General features: G+C 41.6%; 1 protein-coding gene across 2 annotated transcripts in view; it reads right to left on the bottom strand.

Annotated features, from left to right (window-relative positions):
- Nucleotides 1-24,522, bottom strand: part of TANGO6 (transport and golgi organization 6 homolog) — a 192,532-nt gene that overhangs the window by 8,892 nt on the left and 159,118 nt on the right. For both annotated transcript variants that reach the window (XR_011538493.1, XM_070613763.1), the window contains one exon: nucleotides 19,961-20,074. Coding sequence is in view for 1 of the 2 variants with exons in the window: in XM_070613763.1 (XP_070469864.1) it covers nucleotides 19,961-20,074 (114 nt within the window). In the remaining variant the exon portion in view is untranslated. The remainder of the gene's footprint in view (nucleotides 1-19,960; nucleotides 20,075-24,522) is intronic.

The following is a 24,522-nucleotide window of genomic DNA, read 5'->3' as shown; positions in this document are numbered from 1 at the left end:
GGTTATGGGGCAGAGTCAAGGATCATCAATAGAGCACGACCCACCAAACGCTTCCCAAACTGTGTGCAGGAGAGTATGCTAAGCATTCTGAGTGGTGAGGGCCAGGGCCTACCCTTCAGGAGCTCACCACCATGTGGGAGAGACACACACACACACAGAGTTGACCCTGACGGTGTGAAGGCCGGGGACTCAGGTGAAGTGAATCCTGGCACTCCCAATTATGAACTAGGGAATCAGGAGCAAACTACTTCAGCTTTCAGATCCCCGGTAATCTCATCTGTAAAATGGGGATAAAATGCCTTCTTTTAAGGTTGTTGTAAGAATTAATATCTATAAAGATCCAAGCGCAAGGATTTGCATATGGTGGGTGCTAGACAAGTGGTGGTTTGTCAGTCTCCCTGACTAACACTGTGATCTCTCCGAGGGTCAGGACTGTGTCCATCTCGTTACTCTTCTCTCACTGAGGCCTAGAACAGAGCCTGGCATGCAGCAGCTCTGGTATGCAGTAAATCTTTGACAAATGAATGAATGAATGATAACAACAGCTAATCTTTACAAAGTACCTGTTACGTGGCAGGTATGGTTCTAGGCATTTTATCTATAGTAACTTACTTAATCTTCACAACAACACAATGAGAGAGGGTATTATTATCTATTATCTATACTATCAAATTGGTTGTTATTTTCACTTCTACAAAGTGGGGAACATAAAGTACATATATTGCCTAGCTTACAAATTTGTTGTGGGATCATAAGAAATAATGCACGTGAGAGTACTTTGCTATGGTGAGCAAAGTGATATATTTCAAAGTATCATTGCTATTATTATCCAGACATTGAGATAATTGGGTTTCCCATCAAGGGGCTAAGAAAATGAGGGGAAAGGCACAACTCTGAAAATGAAAAATAGAGAGCAGAGGCCAAAAAAAGGATGGGCAGGAAGATGAATAAATGGAGGGGCGTTAGAAGAAAAGGAAAAGGTGTAGCAGAGGGGAAATAGATTTAATGTAGTCTGAGTGCAGCATCAGGGCCAGGTACCGATCTTCGGGAACTCGGACCGTGCGACTTCACAGGGCAGACAGCACCTGGAAGGATTCTGCTGGGCAAGCAGAGAGGAGCTGGGCTCTGAGGTCTTGGAGGCGAGCAGCCTCTCTAGGATAGTGGGCAGGAAACAAATAAACTGGGGAAGCAGAATGGAGGTAGATATTCTGGACCTCATTCAGGGAGCTCTGGCCTGAAGAAGAACAAATGCTTAACTGATGAAACCCAAACCTTCACTTCGACGGGTCTATAAAAAAGAAATTAGGGCCGATTCAAACAGAAAGATGGGGCTTTTGAGACACTTCAGTGAAAGCGTTCGGAGGGTCAGCAAAGACAGGATTACTAATGTCTGAGAGATTTCCATCCACGCCTGACAGACAGAGAATCTCAGACACGCCGAAGTTCAGGGTAGCATTATTATTAACCGGAGGTTACTGGGCTTTTCAAAACCCTTTTATTTCCAAAGTATTTTTCTCTGCTAGACCTAGAGATAAATGGCATTTTTGACCCTTTCTGGATTGTGTCTGGCTGTTAAATGGGGAGAGTATCTCAAGTGCAAATTGGAGATGGGTGGGGGGAGGGAGGGGGGTACCATGTGTGATTTTCACTGAAGAATAAAGGGGAAAAATTAACTGATCAAGTGCCAAAAATGCTATAGGGATGAGGACACGTTGGGCAATTTGGGAACAAAGACCAAGATGGCTGCTGCTGTTAACCGCTGGTAGGGGTGACAGCTCAGGAGTCCTAAACTAAAAGTAGGTGATTGGATTTACCGAGAATTAACTGCGTGCACTCCTAGGCTAGCTTGTGCTGAGGCATGTACCTCAGGCTTCCGGGGGCCGGGGAACAGCGCCAATAAGGCTGCATCCAGCTCGCCCAGGCAGGGACAGGAGCAGCAGCTGCCGTGGCGCCAGGAGCAGCGGTGGCAGCATCCTTCACAATGTCTTTAAATAGCAACCTGAGGAAGGCAGCAGCTTTCCTACACCCCCACAGCCACGGAAATAGAACAAAGAAGGCAGGAAAAATGGCCAGAGAGTATGCAGAGGCAGCACACTGCAGCCTGTGGGAGAAGAGATCGGGAGCTTTGTCCTTAGAAGGTGATTACAATCCCAGCTTTCAAACGGTACTCAGTTACCACATCTGGGGGCAAGGGTTCCATCTTCCCTGGCCCTTGAAGCCCTCCACACAGACATCCTGCTGAGGTAGCACAGTCCTGCTCTCTTTCTGCACCGAATGCCCCCCACTGGGATGAGACAGCTCCTGCAAAGCTCACTCCTACCATTTATTGAGTGTTTACTACGTTTCTGTCATGTGCTAATCCTTCACACATTATCTCATTTAATCCTACAAGGGGATTTAGAGAGGTTTAGTGATTTGCTCAAGGACACAGCTAGAATTCAAACCTACATCTGTCAGGTCTAACTCTGCAAAACTTGCTTTTAAACCCCTGCAGCTATTAGGAAATCCAATATGCAGGAGGAAGCCCTGGAGAGAATTTGACCTTTCTCTGTACCATCAAAGCTGTTATTTGGATGGGGCCTGGTTAGGGAGGAGGGGGAGCAGCAACCGGGCTACTGGCTGACTGCAAGGTTTGAGTTTCTTTTGGGGCACCGGTTTGCTTGGGGCATCCTGCATCACCCCAGGCATACTCAGGTCACCCAGCCACAGGTCCACTGAGTCAGCCATAGGAGAAGTACAGGCCATTCTCCTTAGGGCACCTGCTCAGTGGAATTCAATGTTCTGTGCAAGATGCTTCAGGAACAACAGGTTATAAAATTAGACCAAAGACCAGAGAAAACTAGAGTCACTGACACATCAGACGCCCTGGTGGGTTTGTATTATGCGCTAATATATAGATGGTGTGGATGAGATGTGAACTAGACTGGAAAAAGCAGCTGCCCTCCCATAACTAAGTATGGCTCCCCAGACCAGACTCTGCCTCTGAGGAACGCCGCCATTCTAGGGTAGTCATTCTCCACCCTTGCGGCACAGTACAAGCCCCTGGAGAACTTTTAATATGCCTGGGCCCCACCTCACACCTAAGAATTAGAAGCTTACAGGTTGGGGCTCAGGGCTTAAAAACATTAAAAAAAAATTTTTGTTTTATGCTCTCCAAGTAACTCTAATAAGCAGCCAGGATGCAGTAGTGTAGGATGTTAGGAAAAAACACTGGCTAGGAGACTTAGTAAGAGATCTGCCATGGTTTCAAAAGTAGAGATTACTGGATTACTGTTACGACTTTGCCTGTGAAAAATCTAAGTGCCAATAACAAGGGTGATGTGATTTGGACATAACCTATTTCGCTTCTTGGAATTTTCTTAACTCCCAACAAGCAGGTTTTTATTTTCCAAAAAGGGGATGGGGTCAAAATCATTTTTGACGCAAAATTAAGATTGCATCTTTTTTCCAAAATATTTTAAAAGTTTATTCTTTTTTTTTAAAAGATTTTATTTTTCCTTTTTCTCCCAAAGCCCCCCGAGTACATAGTTATGTATTTTTAGTTGTGGGTCCTTCTAGTTGTGGCATGTGGGATGCCACTCCAGCATGGCTTGATGAGCAGTGCCATGTCTGCGCCAGGATCCGAACTGGCGAAATCCTGGGCCGCCGAAGTAGAGTGCACGAACTTAACCTCTCGGCCACGGGGCCAGCCCCTAAAAGTTTATTCTTAGACACGTGTATGTGAGGTGCAGTTTTGAAGACAGACAAAGTTACAGGCCATCAACATGTGTTCTGTAAGAAAATGAAAAGATAAATGCAGCTGCCTTCCTTGCTAGGTTAGCAGTAATTATGGCAGAAACCTCTGTCTAGATGGAAGGAGTAAAGGGGAATACATGTGCTAAAATTTTGACAGCAATATATACATACACACACACGTATATATAACTGTGTGTGTACGTGCGTAAAGAAGCCAAGTTTTGAAACGCAGCCGTTTCTGGCTCTTCATCAATATTCATTCCGTCACTCTGCTTCACAGGACTCCTCCCAGCTCATCTGGGGACAGCATGTCTACAAGCCAACTCCAATGAAAACTTTAGGTGCCTCCAAGTAACAGAGGTAAAATTCCCTCCTAACGAGAACTTGTTTGGATAACTTCTGTTCTTAGGGAACCTGAATACTGGAAGAGTTTGGAAGTCCCAGAATTTCCAGTTTAAGATCTAAGAAGGCGATTTATTACAAAGGCAGGTACGAAAAAATTTAAGAGAAGTATTCATGCACTCTCTCAACAAACATTTATTAAGCACTTATTTTGTGCAAGGCAATGTGCTAGATTTGAGGAATATAAAAGTGAACGGAATGAGCAATGAAATTCACAGAGACAGAACGGTGAATGCTACGGGCAGAGGGAGGTGGGAATGGAGAGTTAGTTTAATGGGTCTGGAGCATCAGTTCTGCAAGATGGAAAAATTTCTGTGGAGGGATGGTGGTGATGGTAGCACAGCATTGTGAATGTACTTAATGCTACTGAACTGGACCCTTAAAAATAGTTAAGAGGGGAAATTTTACGTCATGTATATTTTACCAGAATTTTTTTTCAAAGTGACTGTTGTGTTGAGGGGCTCCCAGTCCCCTGTTGACACCAGACATGAACAAATCATTACAATATCTACTCTCATCCTGAGCCGATATGTAAAGCACTGTAGAGCCTGGAGAAGTGAGGACTAATTTTACCTGAGAAATCAGGAAAGGCCTTTCACAAAGAGTATGACATTTAAGTAGAGTCCTAAAGGATGAATAAAAGCTCATCAGATGGACAGGTGGAGGGAAAAGAGGACATTTGAGGCATAAGAATAGTATGGACCAAGATATGGAGGCAAGAAATAGTATTCAGATTGGCATAAGGTTCTCAGGGCACAGGAGGGCAAGTATGGGAGAGACTGTTACAGAAGTAGAGCAGTCCAGATTACAAAGGGCCCTGTGCGTCATGCTAAGGAGCCTGGTCTTTATCATATGGACCAGGGTAAAAATGTTAGCTGGGGAGTGGACTCCAGCAGGTGTGCATTTCAGGAAGATTTCTCTGGCTGCAGTTCCCTTACCATGCAGAGTACCCGAATACCTGTCAACCCCACAGAATTAAAGAATAGAAGAAAGTCCAGTGGTGAAGGACGCAGAAGTTCTAGGAACCCGTTTGTTCCAGTAGACCTGTAACAGTTCACCACCTCCTCAAGCAGAATCTCAGGCTGGTTCTAATCAGTTCCTTCAGCACAGCCACGCTGGCAATAAGGTAGCCTGGGTTTGCCCCCAGTTCTACCTCTTACTGGCTGTTTGACTTGGGCATCTAAATGTAAACTTCCTGGACCTCAATTTTCTTATCTGTAAAGAAAGTTAATAAGCATATTGGTCTCACAGGGTTGTTAGGAGGATTTAATGAGATTATGAATGTGAAGAACTTAGCGCTTTGCCTGGCATACAGTAGGCCCTTAATAAATGTTAGTTATATTATTATTAAATACTAAACCTCAGAGAACATGGAATTTATTTGGAGCAAACTTACCAAGAGCAAACAAACCATGGGGTGATGAGCAATGAGCTGGAATAGACATCAATCTGTCATTTCAAGTCACCCCAAGGAGGATACATTAGTCAGAACTCTTCCCTTTCAGAGGATGAAGCAAGGATACGTGGGTTTTGCAACCCAGAGGCTGGTCTGATTATCAGGACAATCATTCTCAGGAAGGAAGAAGCGCTTCCCAATCAGGCTGCAGGGTAGGAGGAAAGTCCCAAGACTCTCACTCCCCAGGCTGGCAGCCTGAAGGTGTCTAGTCTCCAGTTTTTCTCTGCTCCCGGCTTTTTCCAGTTCTGGGTACATTATGGGAAGTTGCTGGATGGCGTAGTCCATGGTTGGCCTGTGTTTTTGGCAAGCGATAGTGGAATATGAGGTAGAGTAAAAAGGGAGCGAGCGTTGTTTCCTGTCTGCTCTCTGAAGAGTTCACAGTGGCAGGTCCTGGGAGGTCAGGACACCTAGGTCCCAGGCTAGTCCTAAACCAGCTCCCCTCACTATATGGTCATTCCCAGGGTAGACAGTAAATAAGCTGTAACGAGGTAGTCTGGCCTGTTTTCCTTTTGAATATGAGGTTTCCAGGATCTGAAGCAACCTTCTGTTAGCCACGATCTGTGGCAGAAAATGCCCAAATGACTCAGTTTCTGAGTCGTTCAGAGGACAGTCACAGCACATGCGACTGCGAGTCTAGAGCCGCGCTGCCTGGGCTCACCTACTGCTCTGCCACTTACTAGTTGTTGGACAAGTTACTTATCTTCTCTGTCTGAGTCTCCTCATGTATAAATAGGGATTCTAATCATACCTAAATGAGATGATTGTAAAGATTAAATTAATTAATTAATGTAAACCACTTAGATAATAAGTGCTATCATATATAGTAAATGCTCAATAAAAGTATTTGTGCAGGGTTTTATTATACACTGAAATTTTCCAGAAACTCAACTACCATATAAATTGAGACAAGATAATATTTTGACTTGTTTGGAATTTCACAGAGAGTAGCTTACCATTTGGAAAATCAGGCTACTCAATGCACTTCTGAGTTGCCAGTACAAGATAATCTGTATTAATTTGTATTTGTAGCTGTTCCATTCATGATGATTCTGCATATAAGAGCAAGTGAATAGTTCATTACATCTTAGAGTGGGCTGAGATATTTAGATATTAAAATACATGTTATTTTATTATAAGCTACTATCCTTTTATTCCTTCTTTATATTATAGTTGGGACATTATACTGATTTTTAAAATATACATGTAGGTTAAGAAGCTATAAATTTCATTTCAAGAGACTAAAGGGGAAACTCCAAAATATTTGGTACAATAATTTGTTATTAATAAAAGCAGGCTGGGTCTGATCTAGAGAAAGGAGCTGACAAGAGACATTCCCAAACCCAGTGCTTAACTCGTGCTCCCAGTCACCCTTACGACATTCCCTAAGATACACTGGATAATAAGACAAACCTTGTTCCAGGTGAATGACTGGACTGAGGAAGAGGAAGAGGGGCAAGCTACTATCCTTTCATCAGCACTGGGCCAATGAAAGCTACCAGAGATGACTGAGAATGAGTGCTAAGTCTTCCTGGCACTAGCTTTGGAAAATTATAAGCACAGTCTCTTCATGAACTTTATTTCTTCATTCATAAAATAAGGCGGTTGGATTATTTCCCAAAGTATGTTCTAAGGAACATTATTACTGGGCATGCTTATAATGGAAAAAGGGTTCCTTCGTGAGTGAGTTGAGGAGATTGTTAGTTTTCTCTGCTGCAGGAATTCTCGGACTCCTTAATAGGCTGACACGTACCGCATCTCCAAGGGGGGAATATATGGTGTATGCAGCATTTTCCACACTTAATTGACCATGGAGACCTTATGCAAAAGGAGTAACTCATGAGGTTAATAAGCCAAGGGAAATTTTTGTGAAATATCAATTAAATAGTCTCTAAGGCCTCTCCCACCTCTAACATTCTAAAATTCTGTGTTTAAATGGCAGTACCTTCTTCTTGGCTATTTTAGATCAGAATAAGAAGGGTAAGGAAAATAAAATAGCATAAATCTGATGCAGAAGAGGAAGACACAACAAACTGTAACATATGTAGATCTATGTAAATGATTATGCAGAAGAGGCAGAAAGGGAGCAGTTTTAAATGTTAGGGCTTCCAAACTGTCACTTATGTTATCACTAGAAAAGGTTGGACGTTTATAATTTAGCTGTTACAGTAAGGTACTCAGTCCTAATCTATTCAGCTTTACTTCTCAGATCCATCACTAATGTCATATGGATTTGGCCAAGTTACTGGTGAGGAAATCTACAGGACTATCCCCTACTCCTAGGCACTGACCCCAGCCTCTCCTCTCACAAATGGCTATGGGGGAGGCTGAAGATAGTTTTACACAAACCAGCAACCCCACATACCCCACCTGGCCCAGCCAAGTCGGTTGATCTGGGGATGGGCATCTAATCTTAGCTGGAATGTTAAGTTTCTTCCCTGGCATTTCTGCATTTGGGGCCAGAGGGAATCTCTGAGTGTTGGATGTAAGATACAACAGCTGGGCCACCATCAGTGGCCATGTTGCTGCCACAAGGAAGAAAGCTGGACTCCATTGCAAGAGAATGAAAGTGAAATGCAGAAGCAGCAGAGACAAGAGATGGAGCATTTCAGTTCTTGATTCTAAGAGTCACTGACAAACAGCTCCATCCCAGCATTTCCCACAACAACATGGTTGTTCAACCCTTCTCTGGATTAGGTAGGCTAAAAAGTTCTCTTTGCTTAAGCTAGTTCAGACTAGGTTTCTGTTGCTTAAAATCAAAAGAGCTCTGACTATAGTCACGTGTCCTCCATACTTACTTTCTCCATCGATAAAGAGGGAAGAATGGAGGCCACCTCCTGAAAGCTAGTGGATTGAATACATGCACACTCACTGCTCTCTCCTGAAACCCCGCTTAAACGACAGTAAAGGGATAAAAAATGACATTAGGTCAGTAGAACGAAAAGAACTAACAAGGCAATGGCAACAAAAGTTTAGATGCTAGAAAGCAGCTGGATGGTTTGCCCAGGTTAGTATGTTTTACATCTGCTGAGCTGGTATGATTATTCATAGTGTCCTCTTTCACTCTCAAAAGTGTCCTGGTTTGGATAATAAATTGATTCATTAAACCTAAGAAGCCCAGAAGCAAGCGTAATGCACCAGAGAAACTCAAAAAAGTTCAGGAGTTGATGGGCCATACTTCTTAAAACGGAGGTGAACAGAAGCCCTGGTTAGAAGTATGTTTGAGTAGTAATTAGGTCTCCTGATGCCTCCCACTCTGTGCATCCAGGTGACTGCCCCTCTCCAACCACTAGAAGCCTAGAGTTTTACCCTCTGGAGGATCCAACCAGAGAGACTCTGGATAGGTGCACATCAGGTACAGATAAGGACAAGGCTGCCATGATGAAAATAGAAGGATTAAATGAAAGTCTACATACTAAAGGGTGAGACTGCCATCTTCCTCCTTCCACTCATCTTCTAGAACCCTGGCAGCCAGGCTTATATTCTCTAGGTAGGAGACTAAATGATTCTTCTCTGACCAGCTCCAAAGAAAAGACTTCAAAATAAGTCTTGGAGTCTCCAATAAAATGGAGTCTCCCAGTGAAATGATCTGGAGAGATCACCCTCCTGTAAAGTGCACCAGTCTGTAAGTGTTGCCCATGCACACAGAGCATCATCAGCTTTTAAGTGCTCTGTTCTTAAATCTTGCAATACGCTTAGAAAGTAACCAGCCAACGTGAGAGTAAGTGGATGAAAGGTTGTAGGAGACATTCTCTCAGAAGACGAAGCTGTTAGAGTACTTGATGTGTCTGAACCTTTTAAGAGATTTATAAACTTTTGGCAAAGATTGGGGATGAATTGGTAATAGGTTCATAGAAAAGTAACACATATAAACGTGAGACATTTATTAAGTTCAGAGAAAGCCAAAATTCATACAAGAAAGAAAATGTAATCGTAGTATATTACATGGCTCGGCTGTGGATAATAGTTACAGTCCTGATAATATAAATACTAAATGCTGATATAGCAAAAACTATAATGTAACTATATAGGGAGAATGGGGAAGGGAAATGCACATATTTGTGGGGGACATCTCAATAATAATAATAATAACCAATACATGTTGAGCTTTTAGAACCTATACATTCTAAATGCTTTACATAAATAAGCTCATTTAATTCTTACAACCACCCTATAAAGCGGTACTATTATTATCCACATTTTACAGATGAGGAAACTGAGGCACAGGGAGGTCAACTAACTTGTGTGGGGTTTTACTGCCAGTAAGTAAGTTGCAAGGCAGGTGTTCAATCCTAGTCATTCTAGCTCTCGAGTCCACGCTCTCAGTCTAAGCCACTATACTCTGCTGCTTCACTTCTCACTGAGGTCAGTTTTCTCCACCTGAGGAACATAATCACTGAGTAAGTCCCACTTTTACATATTAGATCTAGTAAGAAGTCAGTAAGTGAATTGAAAAATCAAGAAAGAGCAGTATAGGCATGCTATTTAGAAATATGGAAGTAAGCATTTAAAGAAACAGCTGATCAAGTTGAAAATAGTTGCTGATGGGGAGTGGGAATGCAGGGTAAGAAGGGGGGATGGGGCTACGGATATTTAAATTAAGCTTTGTAAAACCATTTTTTTAAAAATGAGGGTGATTTTATTGTATTTTGTTTGTTTATTTATTTTTTTGAGGAAGATTAGCCCTGAGCTAACATCTGCTGCCAATCCTCCTCTTTTTTGCTGAGGAAGACTGGCCCTGAGCTACCATCTGTGCCTATGTTCCTCCACTTTATATGTGGGATGCCTACAATAGCATGGCTTGACAAGCAGTGTGTAGGTCCACACCCGGGATGCGAACTGGTGAAACCCGGGCCGCTGAAGCAGAACGTGCAAACCTAATTGCTGTGCCACTGGGCCAGCCCCAAAACCATTGTTTTTAAACTATGCGTATGAATAACGTTTTTGGAAATAAAAATTAAATTATAAAACAAATACATTAACAATAAAAAGGCAAATAGCCCAATTAAAAAATAGATAAAGATTCTGAACAGACATTTCTCCAAAGAAGATATACAAATGGCCAATAAGCTCATGAAAAGATGCTCAACATCTTTATCCATCAGGGAAATGCAAATCTAAACTACACCACTTCACACCCATAGGATGGCCATAATCCTAGTAAATGATAGACAATAACAAGTGTTAATGAGCAGTGGAGCATTTGGAACCCTAGCACATTGCTGGTGAGGATGAAAAATGCAGCTGGAAAACAGTCTGGAGTTCCTCAAAAAGTTAAACATAGAGTTACCATATGGCCCAGCAATTTCACTTCTAGTTAAATACCCAAGAGAACTGAAAACATATGTTTGCACAAAAACTTGTATACAAGTCCTCATAGCAACATTATTTAAAATAGCTGAAAAGTGGAAACAACTCAAATGTCCATCAACTGACAAATGGATAAATAAATGTGGTATATCCATAATATGGAATATTATTCAGCCATAAAAAGTAATAAAACCCTGATGTATGCTACAATATGGACCAACCTTGACCACATTACGCTAAATGAAAGGAGCCAGACACACAAGGCCACAAATTATATGATTCCTTTTATATGAAATGTCTAGAAAAGGCAAATTCATAGACAGAAAGTAGATTAGTGGTTGCCAGGGGTTGGGGGGAGGGGAAATGGGGCAGCGACTGCTAATGGGCACGGGGCTTCTTTTTTGGGGTAATGTAAATGCTCTGGAATTAGACGGTGGTGATATTTGCACAACTTTATGAATAAACTAAAAACCCTGAACTGTACACTTTAAAAGGGTGAATTTTATGGATATGAGTTATAGCTCAGTTTAAGAAATTATGTGAGGAAAAAAATAAAAGATGAGGGGGAGTGGGGACTATTGTGCTATTGATGAACAGAGCACACTCATTTGATGTCCCTTTGGGTCAGTAGCAGTGGCCTTGCAGAAGTGTCTTCATCTTCCTGGACCTGGCCTGGCCTTTCTCTTGTTCACCAACTTTCCTCAGGTTGAGTCTGTCTCCAGCCTGGTACCACTCCTCTCCTGATACCCTTCCACCTGGCTCTCTCAGACCCTGGCTCAGATCCTGGGACAAATATGCCCCTGATGATCTCTAGGGTTATCTAGCTGTAAATCTTCTTTAAGACAGGGGTTTAAGCGCATGACTTCTGAGTTGCTATCCCACATACAAATGTTGTATTTGACAGATGGTAGAGATCCTCGGAAAAAAGGTATTCATTAATGACTAAATATTTGGTTTTCAATGTGTGGGAATGAACATTTGGAAAGTTGTGCTTCGGGTCTGACTGGGTCTTAGGAAGTAAAAGATAGCAAATTATGTTGGGCATGAGACAAAACAGAATAAGACATGCTTCTAAATATATACAACAGGTGTAAAAAGTCATCACAATTTTTTTGGCAACACTTTGCTACAAAGAAGCGATGAGAACTTTGCTATTTACGGAAAAAGTATATGGCTAAACAGAAACTAGAACTTGATACAAGTCCCTACTCAATTAAATAGAATATCATTTGAAATATTCTCAGCCTGGGAAATTAAACTAGTGACTGATTATTGTATATTTTCACCCATTCCTGGTACAATTCTTTGCCTTAAAGATAATCTTGGGGCCGGCCCCGTGGTGCAGCAGTTAAGTTCGCACGTTCCGCTTCGGCGGCCCGGGGTTCGCCAGTTCGGATCCCGGGTGCAGACATGGCACTGCTTGGCAAGTCATGCTGTGGTAGGCGTCCTACATATAAAGTAGAGGAAGATGGCACGGATGTTAGATCAGGGCCAGGCTTCCTCAGCGAAAAAGAGGAGGACTGGCAGTAGTTAGCTCAGGGCTAATCTTCCTCAAAAAAAAAAAAAAGATAATCTTTATTTGATCTTTGTTTAAAAAAAAAGCAGTCTAATAAAGTTAGGGAAGCCAGGTAGAGCACAGGCTGTAGAGACACACAGCCTGGATTTAAACCAGCCCTGCCCTTACCAGCACGGTGATCCTGACCTCTGAGGAGCTTCCTTTAGTCATCTGTAAAACTAACAGGGATTAACAACACCTACCCCTCAGAGTTCCTGAGAGAATCTGTAGTAATGCACCCAGCTCAGTGGCATTTACTAAAGCAGACAGCATTATTATTATTATTATTATGTTGTGGTACTACGTCCACTGCTTCTCAACGGTCGGGAAGAAAGGGAGAAAACAATAGCGTTGGAGGTCAAATTAAGTCCAAACATGTTAAGCCCTTTTGGTTCAACGACTACAAAGCATCTAGGTTCTTACACATTTTCCCAGTTGAGTTGTATCTCTCATGAGGAAGAACAAGGTGGCACACGCAATCATGAGGTCCTTCTACAGAGTTGGAAGGCTGGATTTCATGTCGTAAATAAATAAAGTCTGTTTTCCAAAATCTGAGATGTTGATGGTGAAAGCCTGGCATGAGAAAGTGTAAGGTTCTAAAAGTCCCAGCCATGGGACTTTTGAAACATGAAACAAACTGCCTATTCTTTTAGACTGAATATTAAATTACCTTTGGTGGGTTTAAAAAAATCTTTGAAAAACAACAGCAAATCTATGAATCAGATAGTAGGAGGAGTGGCGGCGGCAGTAGTAATAACAACAACAACAACAGTAACGATCAGCAGTAATCACCATCATTGCTGTCTTTTATATTTACAACCCTTTACAGTTTGCAGAGTTTTACATACGATCCCATCTAATTCTTGCCACATTTCTGTCAGGTAGGTAGGACCGCTGTGAAGAAGGTTCAGAGAGGTTAAGAGATTTGCACCAAGACCAGAACTTGCAGTCCAACAGTCCAAAAATTATTCTATGCTCCCTCATTATTTTCTCTATTCAAGTGTCAAAATCAATTTCTTTTAAGGTGAGCATGTCAGAAATACTGCTCCTCTCGTCTTCCTGAGGCTATAGGATGCGGTACAGACACTAAAAGGAAAAAAACAAGGAAGAGAGAGTGACAGAGACAGAGACACCCCACACAGAACAGGCTCTTCTCAACAGGCAGCAGTAATGAACAGAGGGAGAAGCATAAGCACAAAAGAGAAAGGACTATGGAATCTCAGGGGCCTGTTATGGGTTGAATTGTGTCCCATTCCCAAAAAAGATATGTTGAGGTCCTAACTCCCAGTACCTCAGAACGTGACCTTATTTGAAAACAAGGTTGTTGTGATGTAACTAGTTAAGGTAAGGTCACACTGCAGTAGGGTGGGCCCCTAATCCAACATGACTGGTGTCCTTATAAGAAAGCCACGTAAAGACAGAGACACCCGGGAGATCGCATGTGACGACAAAGGCAGAGGTTGGAGTTACGCAGCTACAAAGACAATAAATGCCAAAGATTGCCACTGAGCCACCGGAAGCCAGCGAGAGGCAAATAGGAATTCCCTACAGGTTTCGGAGGGAGCATGGACCTGTTGAACACCTTGATTTCGGACTTCTAGCCTCCAGAATTATAAGACAGTAAATTTTGTTGTTTTAAGTCACCTAATTTGTGGTACTTTGTTAAGGGAGCCCTAGGAATATAGGGCCTATGAGGATTTTTCCTTCTTGGACTCAAATGGAGCAACAGCAACTAGGATGTCTAAGAGTGAGAAAGAGGGAAGTTCATTTGTAATAACATGGATGGACCTTGAGGGAATTATGTTAAGTGAAATAAGCCAGCTAGAGAAGGATAATCTGTGTATGACTCCACTCCTATGAGGAATTTAAAATTATGGACTAAGAACAGTTTAGTGGATACCAGGGGAAAGGTGGGATGGGGGGTGGGCACAAAGGGTGAAGTGGTGTACCTACAACACGAATGACAAACATTAATGTACAACTGAAATTTCACAAGATTGTAACCTATCATTAACTCAATAAAAAAAAAAAGAGGGAAGCGTTCGAGGGGAAGAAGACAATTTATAAATTTACTGTACATATATATATATATATATATATATATATATAATATATATTTTAAGCCGTTTTTTCCCCCTGCTTTTTCTCCCCCAATCCCCCCAGTACATAGTTGTATATTTTTAGTTGTGGGTCCTTCTAGTGTGGCATGTGGGATGCCACCTTAGCGTGGCCTGATGAGCAGTGCCATGTCCACGCCCAGGATCTGAACCAGCGAAACCCTGGGCCGCTGCAGTGGATCATGCAAACTTAACCACTTGGCCACGGGGCCGGCCCCTATATTTTTTAAGCCTTGATAAACCATTTATTTCCAGAACCACATCCACGTATATAATCACATTTCATTGCCAAACTCCCTCCAGGTATGTACACGTTCATATAGATATAATGTGTCCAAAATAAGGTGAATGAGTCTAATACACGTGTACACATATTTTCATTCACTTATTCAAGACACATTTTGTAATTCTTGGAATTGACTTTAGAGCCTGCCACATCCTCTTGCATATCTTCAATTGTGGAAAATTTTCATCCTCTGAGGTTGGCTTTTAATTTTGAAAATAGCCAAATGTCTTTGGGATCCAAGTCTTATGGATAAATGGCAGTTCCATGTTGGGACTGTTCCATGTTGTATTACCCATGTTGGGTAATACAGAAACAAAATTTAGCTTACAATATATTTTTAAATCCCTCTATGCCTCTGTCTCTCTTGACACTGTAAACAATGGCCAACAAATGCTGGATTCTTATTAAATGCCTTTTATTAATAATATCAATACTGTAAACACTCAAGCCTGGGCCAGTAGCAGATGATCAACAGAACTGCTGCCTTGGTCAACTGGCCATAGCGTTATGCTCCCAGGAAGGGAAGTTGCTCTTTAATTTCAGTCCTGGAAGGGCTCTCCCAAGCACTTTTTCAAAGTTTGCAGAGGAGTGTAATTATTACCTAGATCCCAGTCATTTTTATATAAACGTTCTTTTCATTTGCTCTTCACATGGAGCCTTCCATCTGTTAAAAGGAGCAGTGTCTGTGAAACAAGTTCTGGGAAGGAAACTAGGCCTGTTTACAACACCCATAGAGCAAAAGACACACCAAGTGCTGTCAAAATAACTTTCAGGATAAGACAAAACCAATGAAAGGAAGGAAAGTTTCTATTCAGTCTGTCCATTTACGTATAACTTGCCGTTTGTGCTGTGTCAGAGATTAAGTGTCATATCCTCCTCAAGTCCTGGTTCCCGGTTTACAGACAGGCACAAGGTGAACCTAGGACACACGCACTAAATCGTTTGGATGGACCACACATACCTGCTGTAATTAAAAAAGACTGACATCGTATGTAAACCATTTCCGTTTTTTTTTAGCCAGTGTTTACTTTCTCTCTCACCAAGAAGTAGGAGGGTAACCTCCAACTGCACAAAAGTTAGTGAAACCACTATTCGTAATGTTATTATGAAGAGGCTTCTGTCATCAGAGTCTAACACTGGACTCAAAGGGAGGAATTAAAAATCATTCCTGGGTGGAGGCCTGGGTTTGGCTCAACCTGACTCAGCCATCAATTAATAACTAATCCCAAAGTCTTTCCCCTAAAGATGCTTCCAGGTTTTGCTTATTTTTGAAGAAACGACCTGGTGTTAATTCTTCCTTACCATTTTGAATAAATAAATTCTAAAGCCTACTACTTATTTCCCACTAGACAGAGTCAAAAATAGATTATTCTTTTATCATCTAAAATTAGGGATTAGAAGGAAGAAAATCTATGCTCTGGCAATTATATTTTTACTAGTAAAAAGCAAAGAGAAAGTTTCAATACAAAATGCCGCCATACTTGTTCACTACAAACCCATGTGCAAAGTTTTCAAGTACTTCGCAGTTCTTCTAAGAAGTCACCTTTCTGTAAACTATGTAGAGGACTGCAATAGTAGTTATCTTGATAAATCTGGAACTATAGTTGACCCCAAATGACTCATTCTTTTTTTAAGATCATCAACTTTTGTTTTCTATTGTGTATACAGTTGATTCTTGTAATTCGTGGTAAAGTTGCCATGAACACTGAATTAGTGGATACTGAACTCTTGCTCCTAGGGGAAATACAAGTTTAGGTTTCTGACAGCCTCTGAGCACACTAAATCACTCATTTTTTCAATCTTTTATTTTCCTCTCTGTTCTTCACATTAGATAATCTCTATTGCTCTATCTTCAAATTCACTTATCCTTTCTTTCCTTGTCATCTCCATTTTCCATTTAATTCCATTCAGTGATTAAAAAAGAACCTTAGATATTGTAGTTTTTAATTCTAGAATTTCCATTTGGCTAGATTTTTTTGTTTCTACTTCTTTGTCGAAATTTCCTATTTTTTTTTTAATTAATTGCAGGCACGTTTTTCTTTTACTTCACTGAGGATAATTATACTAGCTGCTTTAAAATCCCTGCCTGATAATTCCAACATCAAGATTATCTTGGGGTTGGTCTCAGTTGTTTTTCTTTTCCATTTTCCTGGTTTTTCACATATCGAGTAATTTTGGATTGTATCCTGGGCATTATGAATGTTAAATTATGGAGACTCTGGATTCTGTTCTTCTCCAATGAGTGCTTTCTTTTTTCTTTTTCTTTTTTTAAAGCAGCCAATTAAATTATCTTGCTTGGTTCAGGGGTCAGCCAGAGATGTAGGTGGACAGAATTTGGGAATCCTCTCTGGTTCTTTCCTTTCCAGGATTCCTCCTCTCTCTCCTGCAGCTGTGATTTCCCCAGATTCAATCTTCTGGTTCCCCAGGCCAGAAAGACTGTGATTTCTCCACCAGAGCCCCTCATGCATTGCATGCCTCACCAAATAGACTTGTCTTTAGGCTAAGAGCCAAGAACACGGGAACTCGCTCTATACAGCACCTCTCCTCTAAGCATGGATTCCCCATGAGAATCTGCTGCTCCTGACCACTCTCTAGTGTCTTCAGGTAGCTGTTTACTATATTATGTTCAGTGTTTATAGTTGTTAGCTGAAGGAGGGCCAGTCTGGCGGGCTATTGCTCAGCCATTACTGCCTCAATTATTCTTTACCATCTCTGGAATGAATTTACGAATATGGACGTTCTAAACACTTACAATAGAATAAACAAATCACCTTGCAAAGACCTAACTTGGGAAGAGTGGGATAATTGGAACAATTTTCTCATTCTGCTGCTTAGCTCATCTTGTCTATGAGGAGGGCTATTCTTAACTCTGAGGCCAACAGAAAGTACAGGTAAACATACAACCTCTCCTGGATAGTCTTAGTAAATTTAATTTTCAGCAAGGGTAAGATAGAATGGGCTGAAAGGGGGTTCCTTCTGGCTTCTCCTATGCTTTAGGCTATACTTGGGAATGAGTTAACAAACAGATATGGTCATAAGGCCAAAACAAGGTTAAGCAGAGAAAACAAGTTCTTCTATAAGAAAGTACATGCAGTATTTACCTCCACTGGGGATATTGTGTTGAGTGCACAAAATTCTGGCTACTTGTGAATGGGAAAGAGGTAACAGTTACCTCGTTGAGTTGGGGATGGTGATGTCTTCCCTCTCTGATCCCAATCTTTCTCCTGATCTTCTAAACCTCTACCTTTTACTGGACTCTCTGTCTCCTTTTCAAGCTGGCAGAACCACAGGGGTCCCTGGCCGGCACATCTACAAGCAACAGAGAATTCACTGAAACCTAGGATTATCCTTTGGCGCTCTATAGCTTGAGAGATAGTGATTAGAAGGCGAAAAAGCCCCACAAAACTTCATCAACAAAGTGGCATTTTCATTTCAGCTGTTCCTGGGGGCAAAACAGAGTAGTGAAGAGAAATCCTAGATTGAAAGCTTTGTGCTTATCTCCGCTTCTCATTAAAATGCCCCTGATTATAATCACACCTACCATTACAAGATTTAACACACCTGGTCTCAAGGATGTACTAAGAAGAGGAATCATACATTCATATCATCCTAGTTCCTTTTCTTTATTCACTGAGTAAGCACAGTTTATAAATTTCAGTGAACGCAGACTAGAGATGGTTTTGAGAACAGGAGAGAGGTTTTTCATTCACATGGCTTTTTGGAAAGTGACAAGAATCTTCCATGGACACAAATTATTTTAGTACTGGTGAGACAAGCAGTCTTGCTTTCATTGGCTACACACAGATGTGAGAAATCTGGATAGACTGTCTTTCTATTTCTTCTCTCATTTTTACTAACCAGACATTTTGCTCTGCTTCACACACACACATACTCTCTCTCTGTCTCTCAGTAAGGGTATGTGCACCTACAGAGCTTGGTAGATTTATTTTAATAGTGTTATAACTCATATTTTTAAATACATTTTTATTTTGAAATAATTTTAGATTTACAGAAAAGTTACAAAGACAGTACAGAAAATTCCTGTTTATCCCTCACCCAGTTCCCTCTATTGTTAACAACCTACGTAATAATGATATATTTGTCAAGAGTTTTGTAGATCTTGACAATGGGTGAAAAACACTGACTCTTTCTTAGCTCCATTTTGTACAGCAGATTCTCAAAAGAGCAGTGTGTACCCTATAGCAATTTATTTAATTATCTGAATTATCAAGTTATGATCTGTATGTCCCCCACTCCCATCAAGGTCTTAGATAATAACTAGGGGATAACTAATGAGTCCATGCTTGTATAAAAATGGTGTCAGGAACTTGATACGGAAAAGTTCTAGCATGAACAATGCTCAGTGTCTGACAAAACAGTAACTCTTCTAATGGCTTCACTGACAGTTAAATACTGATGTGCCAGCTGCAGACGAGCATTGTGGATACCAGGAAGTGAATTATTAATGTAAACTCTCTCTATAAAGTCAACTGGGAATGAGTTTCCATTAAAATCAAGAAGAAAATTAATTTAGAGGTCACTCATCTTAGCACACAAGTGGATATACACTCTATTACTGTATTGGCCATACACTGGGGAGAAATCCAGCCAAACCCACTTGGAGAAGGAAGAAAGTTTAACTTATGCAAGAACTAAAATCTCATGGATTGAACTTCTAGCTAGAAAGGAAACATTTTACATGAAGCCCTTTAGTAATTCGATATGAAGAATTAAATAGTCAGGAAGACAAGTCACTAAAGTTCAGGTGATAGAGGCAGGCTTCGTGTGTCCCAGCTTGCTCACCTTGGACCTCTCCCTCTGTGGAGAACTCCAGGACTCGGAGTCTCAATCTATGAACTTGTGCTCTTGTTTGTCTGCAGCAGTTAGTGTGTAGTTTCCCTAATATGTTACAGAGGAAATAGAGACTCTGACTGAAGATGCAAACAATACAATTTTCCTGTTACAAGATCCCTGCTTATCAATTCATCTGCATGAGTTCATCCAGGGAACAAGTTTGAGGTCTGCCTTGGTGAAAGGAAGACTGATCAACAGACAAAAAACAAAGAGGCAGGGAAGTTGCAAGTGGTTAGAGACTGACTTACTTCAGTAGCTTTCTGACTGAGTCCCCGAAGCAGCAGCACAATCACATGGACGGCAGCTCTGCGCACTTGAACTTCAGGGTCAGTTTTAGCCAGGGCAATCAGGCAAGCTGTCACCTAGGAGGGTGAGGGAAGAAGAAGTCAATAAAAATCAGGATTGCACAATTACCTAAAGCCTTTCAACTGTGTTCCACTTTCAGGAACGTTTATCAGGAACAATCTGGCTTTGAGAGGGGTGGACAGTTTCCTCATTCTCAACAAAGAGGGAGAGATCTAGTGGTAGAGATCTTGACTCAGTCTGGCTTTTCTGGAAGAGGAATTCTGGAAATCTGGTTTGGAATTCAGGAGGGAGTTTAGGGTGTGGGAAAGAATACGTATGTATAATAAAGGTAGGGTCAAATGCGAGTATTTCCTCAAAAGTGGGAAGAATTGTTACTTGCCCCACTTTGGGGACATTAAATCAAAAGAAGAAAAGATAGTTCAAAACACAGCATCTTCTAGGGACTGAGGACGATGGAGATTTAGTGAAGCAGGCTTCAGAGTTCAAGGCCCAGCATGAATACAAATATGCCATCGATGAAAGTTTCAGCCCAGGGATAGAGAAATACGTAAATATCCTAACTGATCTTCTTCAGCATGTCCAGATGTCCCAGTCCTACAGATCCAGTGTACACCTCATGTGAGTCACCAGGGGCCAATTTCAGAGACTCTCTGCCTAGGCCTCTTCATTTATGGAATAGGTCTTTCAGTGCTCATTTACTTTAAAAGACAGCTCTATAACAGACAAGACTAGAAATTACTTGCAAGATGTGGTGCTAGATATACACCTAATAATTATATGTTATAAAATAAGACAGTTTTCATACTCTGACCAGTCACCCTGGCCTCACCCTACTCCTAGTAGGCACAAAAATACTCTAAAATCTCAATAAAGAGATACTGCTAAAAATAACAACATCAACAAACCTTTCTGAAGCATTCAGGCAAGATTTAAAAAGAAAAAACAAAAATTTTGAAAGTGTGACCAATGGCGGCAACAATCTGAAGGTAAGAATTAATTATTCAATTGGTCTGTCACATACTTTGCTATTTGATTTACTGGGTGAGTGTATTTCTTGGCCAACCAGGGAGGGATTTCTAACCATGATAAGAAAATAGCCAGACTGTGTGTTTGGAAACATGTACAAATACGTACTATGTTTAAAGAATGGTTTAAAAAAAAAGAATACAGGCACAAATGAGGAAATAGACTTGTGCAGAAATTTTAACTACGCAGGTTGTATTTTTCACAGTTTTCAAACAGTTGGGCATAGTTCAAAGTGTCTAATTAATCAGTGACGGCAGAGAGACTTTTTCTTAAATCTAATTGCATCTGTGATGCACTGGCATTTACTCAAGTTGTACATCTATTAGACAAACTTGCAGCTTGAAAGTGAAGGGAAATCCCAGAAAAGCTCAACTCGTTGGGGGCTGTTTTTCAATAAGACCCAGCAAGCTGCATCTGCTTTTGACCTGGGACAACTTGTCCCAAGACCATCAGTGGCTTCCATGCCTCTGGCATTAATGATAGAAGCCATTCAGTCCTAGGAGGAATTCCTTGGGCGACCTCCAAACGGGCAACAATATAATAGCTACCTCCACTTGCAGGCTAAGTATTTACAAGGTAAGAGCTGAAATCAGAGAAACAAGTTAGAGCTAGGTCTGAGTCCTTCTTGACACATGAAAGTTTAGCTTATTGAGTCTGATAACTAAAGTATGAAAGCCAGTCCAGGGCCATGTAATGTGCAGACGCTCCCAAGCCTTTTGCCTGCTTCCCTCTAGGTTCAGTATGAGGCCCACATTTCCACATTCGGCTGACCAAGGCTTCCTGGCCTAGAACCCTGCTAGCGTCCAGCTTTGCCACCTCTGTTCTGCCTCACTGTGCTGAGCGGGCCGTGCTTCTGTGTCAGCTCTCAGTGTAAGGCCAATTCTGACTGTTGGGCATTTATTCCACAATTGGGATAGGCAGATGCATCCTGGCTGGAAAAGGGCTTCTCCTGCAAGGCCAGTTCTTGAATCCCTGTGCCACCCTGAAGGTATGACTGAGAGAGAAGCTGGTTATCACAAGCCTTGCTGAGATCAGCTAGAATGGCCTCCTGCTTGCTACAGGCTGTTAGTGACTTAGGCACCAGACTGTACCAAGCCCATGTGCAATCAGCCATCGAGGCAAGCAAGAAGAGGCCATTGAACAGTGTTCAGGAACCTTCCTCAACACCTCGTCACAGGACCAAATCCTATGAGATGTATAATGGTTGGTTATACAAAATGTTTTTAAAGCATCAGAATTTTAATATGGTCCTTGCAAATATCATTACAGATAAGAACAGCCTTCTTCTGTCCAGGTCAAGCTCCCATAACCAACTTGGAATGTTGCCCTTCTGCAGGCCAGTGGAACAGACCCTGTGTCAAACACTAGAAGTAGGAGGATGCATGGCCACCCTCTTCTATCTGTCCAGTCTGAACAACTCCCTCCCATGACTGGTCTCTCTCACCTCTAACCCCAAGGACATACTGGACACATTGCCGTCCAGCCCTAAAAGACTTGGTGAAAAGACAGATAGATGATGTAAGGTCTTTACTAATTTATGAATTGGTGTAATATTTCTATTCTGTTTCTAAATCCTCCCAGAGGACAGAAACCTATTCTATGTGAGCTTCATATTGCCTGCCCTAGAGGTGAATGTTCCTAGTCTAATAAATCATACTATGGAAGACTTTTTCTTCATTGGCTGAATTATGTAAATCCTATCTACTTCTGAAAGCCATATGGAGAAAAAGACAATGATTGCTTTGGAAACACGAAAGGGCAGTTTAAGCAATTTAACACTTGATAGGAGCCAACAGAAATAAGGAAAAACATCACTCCCCAAACAGCTGGCACACACCAAGCATAATCAGAACTATAAAAATAAAGATAACACAAACGGCAAGATTACCAAAAGCCAACTTTGGAAAATTCCAGAAGAGAGGTACTAGAGTTGAGGTATGTATAAAGAAAGCATGACTTCCACTTTCCAACTGCATCGCCATCCCTTTTCCTAAAGCTTCCTTTGTTAAAATTCAGTCAGTCTCCTAACTTGCCTGAAACTAGACCATCTGTCCTTGCATTTTGTAAACTAAGAAACCTTAACAGCAGAGACAGTGTGGCCTCTAATTCACACGTGCTCAGTTTGCTCCCTTAACCTGCCATGAAAGAGAACCATGGCAGCTACTTTAGCTTCCTTGAGGTTTCCCAGGACATCCACCCAAATCCTCCTCACAGGTGTCCATGTACCCTCCAACTGAATGAACACTGTCACTTAGGAAACTGCACTGATTGTGGCAAAAGTAGTCATCAATTCAGATCATTCAATGGGATCGGAAGTGACAGCTTTGCATCAGACCTAAAAGCCCAGGTTCCTGGAATTCTGTGCTCCCCATTCAAAGTGGGTTGCTCCTGTACATGTCACCTGGGGCATATCTTATTTGCTTACTGAGGAGGGCCTTTCACTGTGGTTCACTTAAATCATATTTACTTCTCATAGAGAGCGATAAAGATGAAAGAGCCTATTAAGATTTGGTTTCAAGCAACTTAGCTCTTGATAAGAACAGGAGAAACTGGGAAAAACAATAATGCTCTCCAAATAGGTTAAATCTTGACATGAACAGAGAGGAGAAACCTGAATTCCCAGTACAGAGACTGTGGAAGGGTCGGTCCTATTCTTCATATTCCTTCTCTACCAGCAAGCACTGTCACAGCACAGTGCCCATACCTGGACCACTCAGACAGTGAGACAGCTTTCTTCAGATGTCCAAGAGCTACAGCTCTGACTCCCAGATAAGATCACGTTAGAAGAGCCTGTGGTGGCTAGTTTGTTCAATTCTATATCAAAACAGATTATGCGTCTCTTCTTGGTTCCTTCTTCCTCAGAATACATGGGGGCTAAATATTTTTGAGACTACAAAAGCTTCTATGGGACACTGAAAGAACTATCACAAAAGAAGACACAATAATCTTTTAAAATAAGTTAGATCATTTCACTCCTCTGCTTTGTCTTACAAGGCCCCACTTGGACTGCCACCACCTCTCTGACGCCAACTCCTATGAGTCCTTCCCTTACTCTCTTCACTCAAGCCACACTGGCCTTGCTGTTGGCATGTCAAGCATGCACCTGCCTCAGGGCCTCTGTACGTGTTGCTCCCTCTCCCTAGAATGCTCTCCCCAGGTATCTGCCTGGATCAACTCTTTTTTCCTTCAGATCTTTGCTCAAATGTCACTCATCAGTGAAGCTTTTCTTGTTCATCCAAGTTCACATACAATAACAAGCTCCCTCTGTGCCCCTTATCTTACTAGACTTATCTCTTAGCACTTACTCCATCAAACACATATATGTTTACTTGGTTGCTTGTTTGTTACCTGACTCTCCTCTCTAGAATGTCAGCTCCATGAGGGCTGGCACTTTGTTGTGTTCAGAGCTGGATCCCCACCACCTAGTACATGGCTTGGTTGCAGTCCCATAACTGGCACAGAGTAAGTGCTCAATAAA

Source organism: Equus przewalskii, chromosome 3 (assembly GCF_037783145.1).
Source record: "Equus przewalskii isolate Varuska chromosome 3, EquPr2, whole genome shotgun sequence".
In the NCBI taxonomy this organism is placed as follows: Eukaryota; Metazoa; Chordata; class Mammalia; order Perissodactyla; family Equidae; genus Equus; species Equus przewalskii.
The sequence above is the reverse complement of the archived record's forward strand: the minus strand, read 5'-3'. Positions and strand labels throughout refer to the sequence as shown.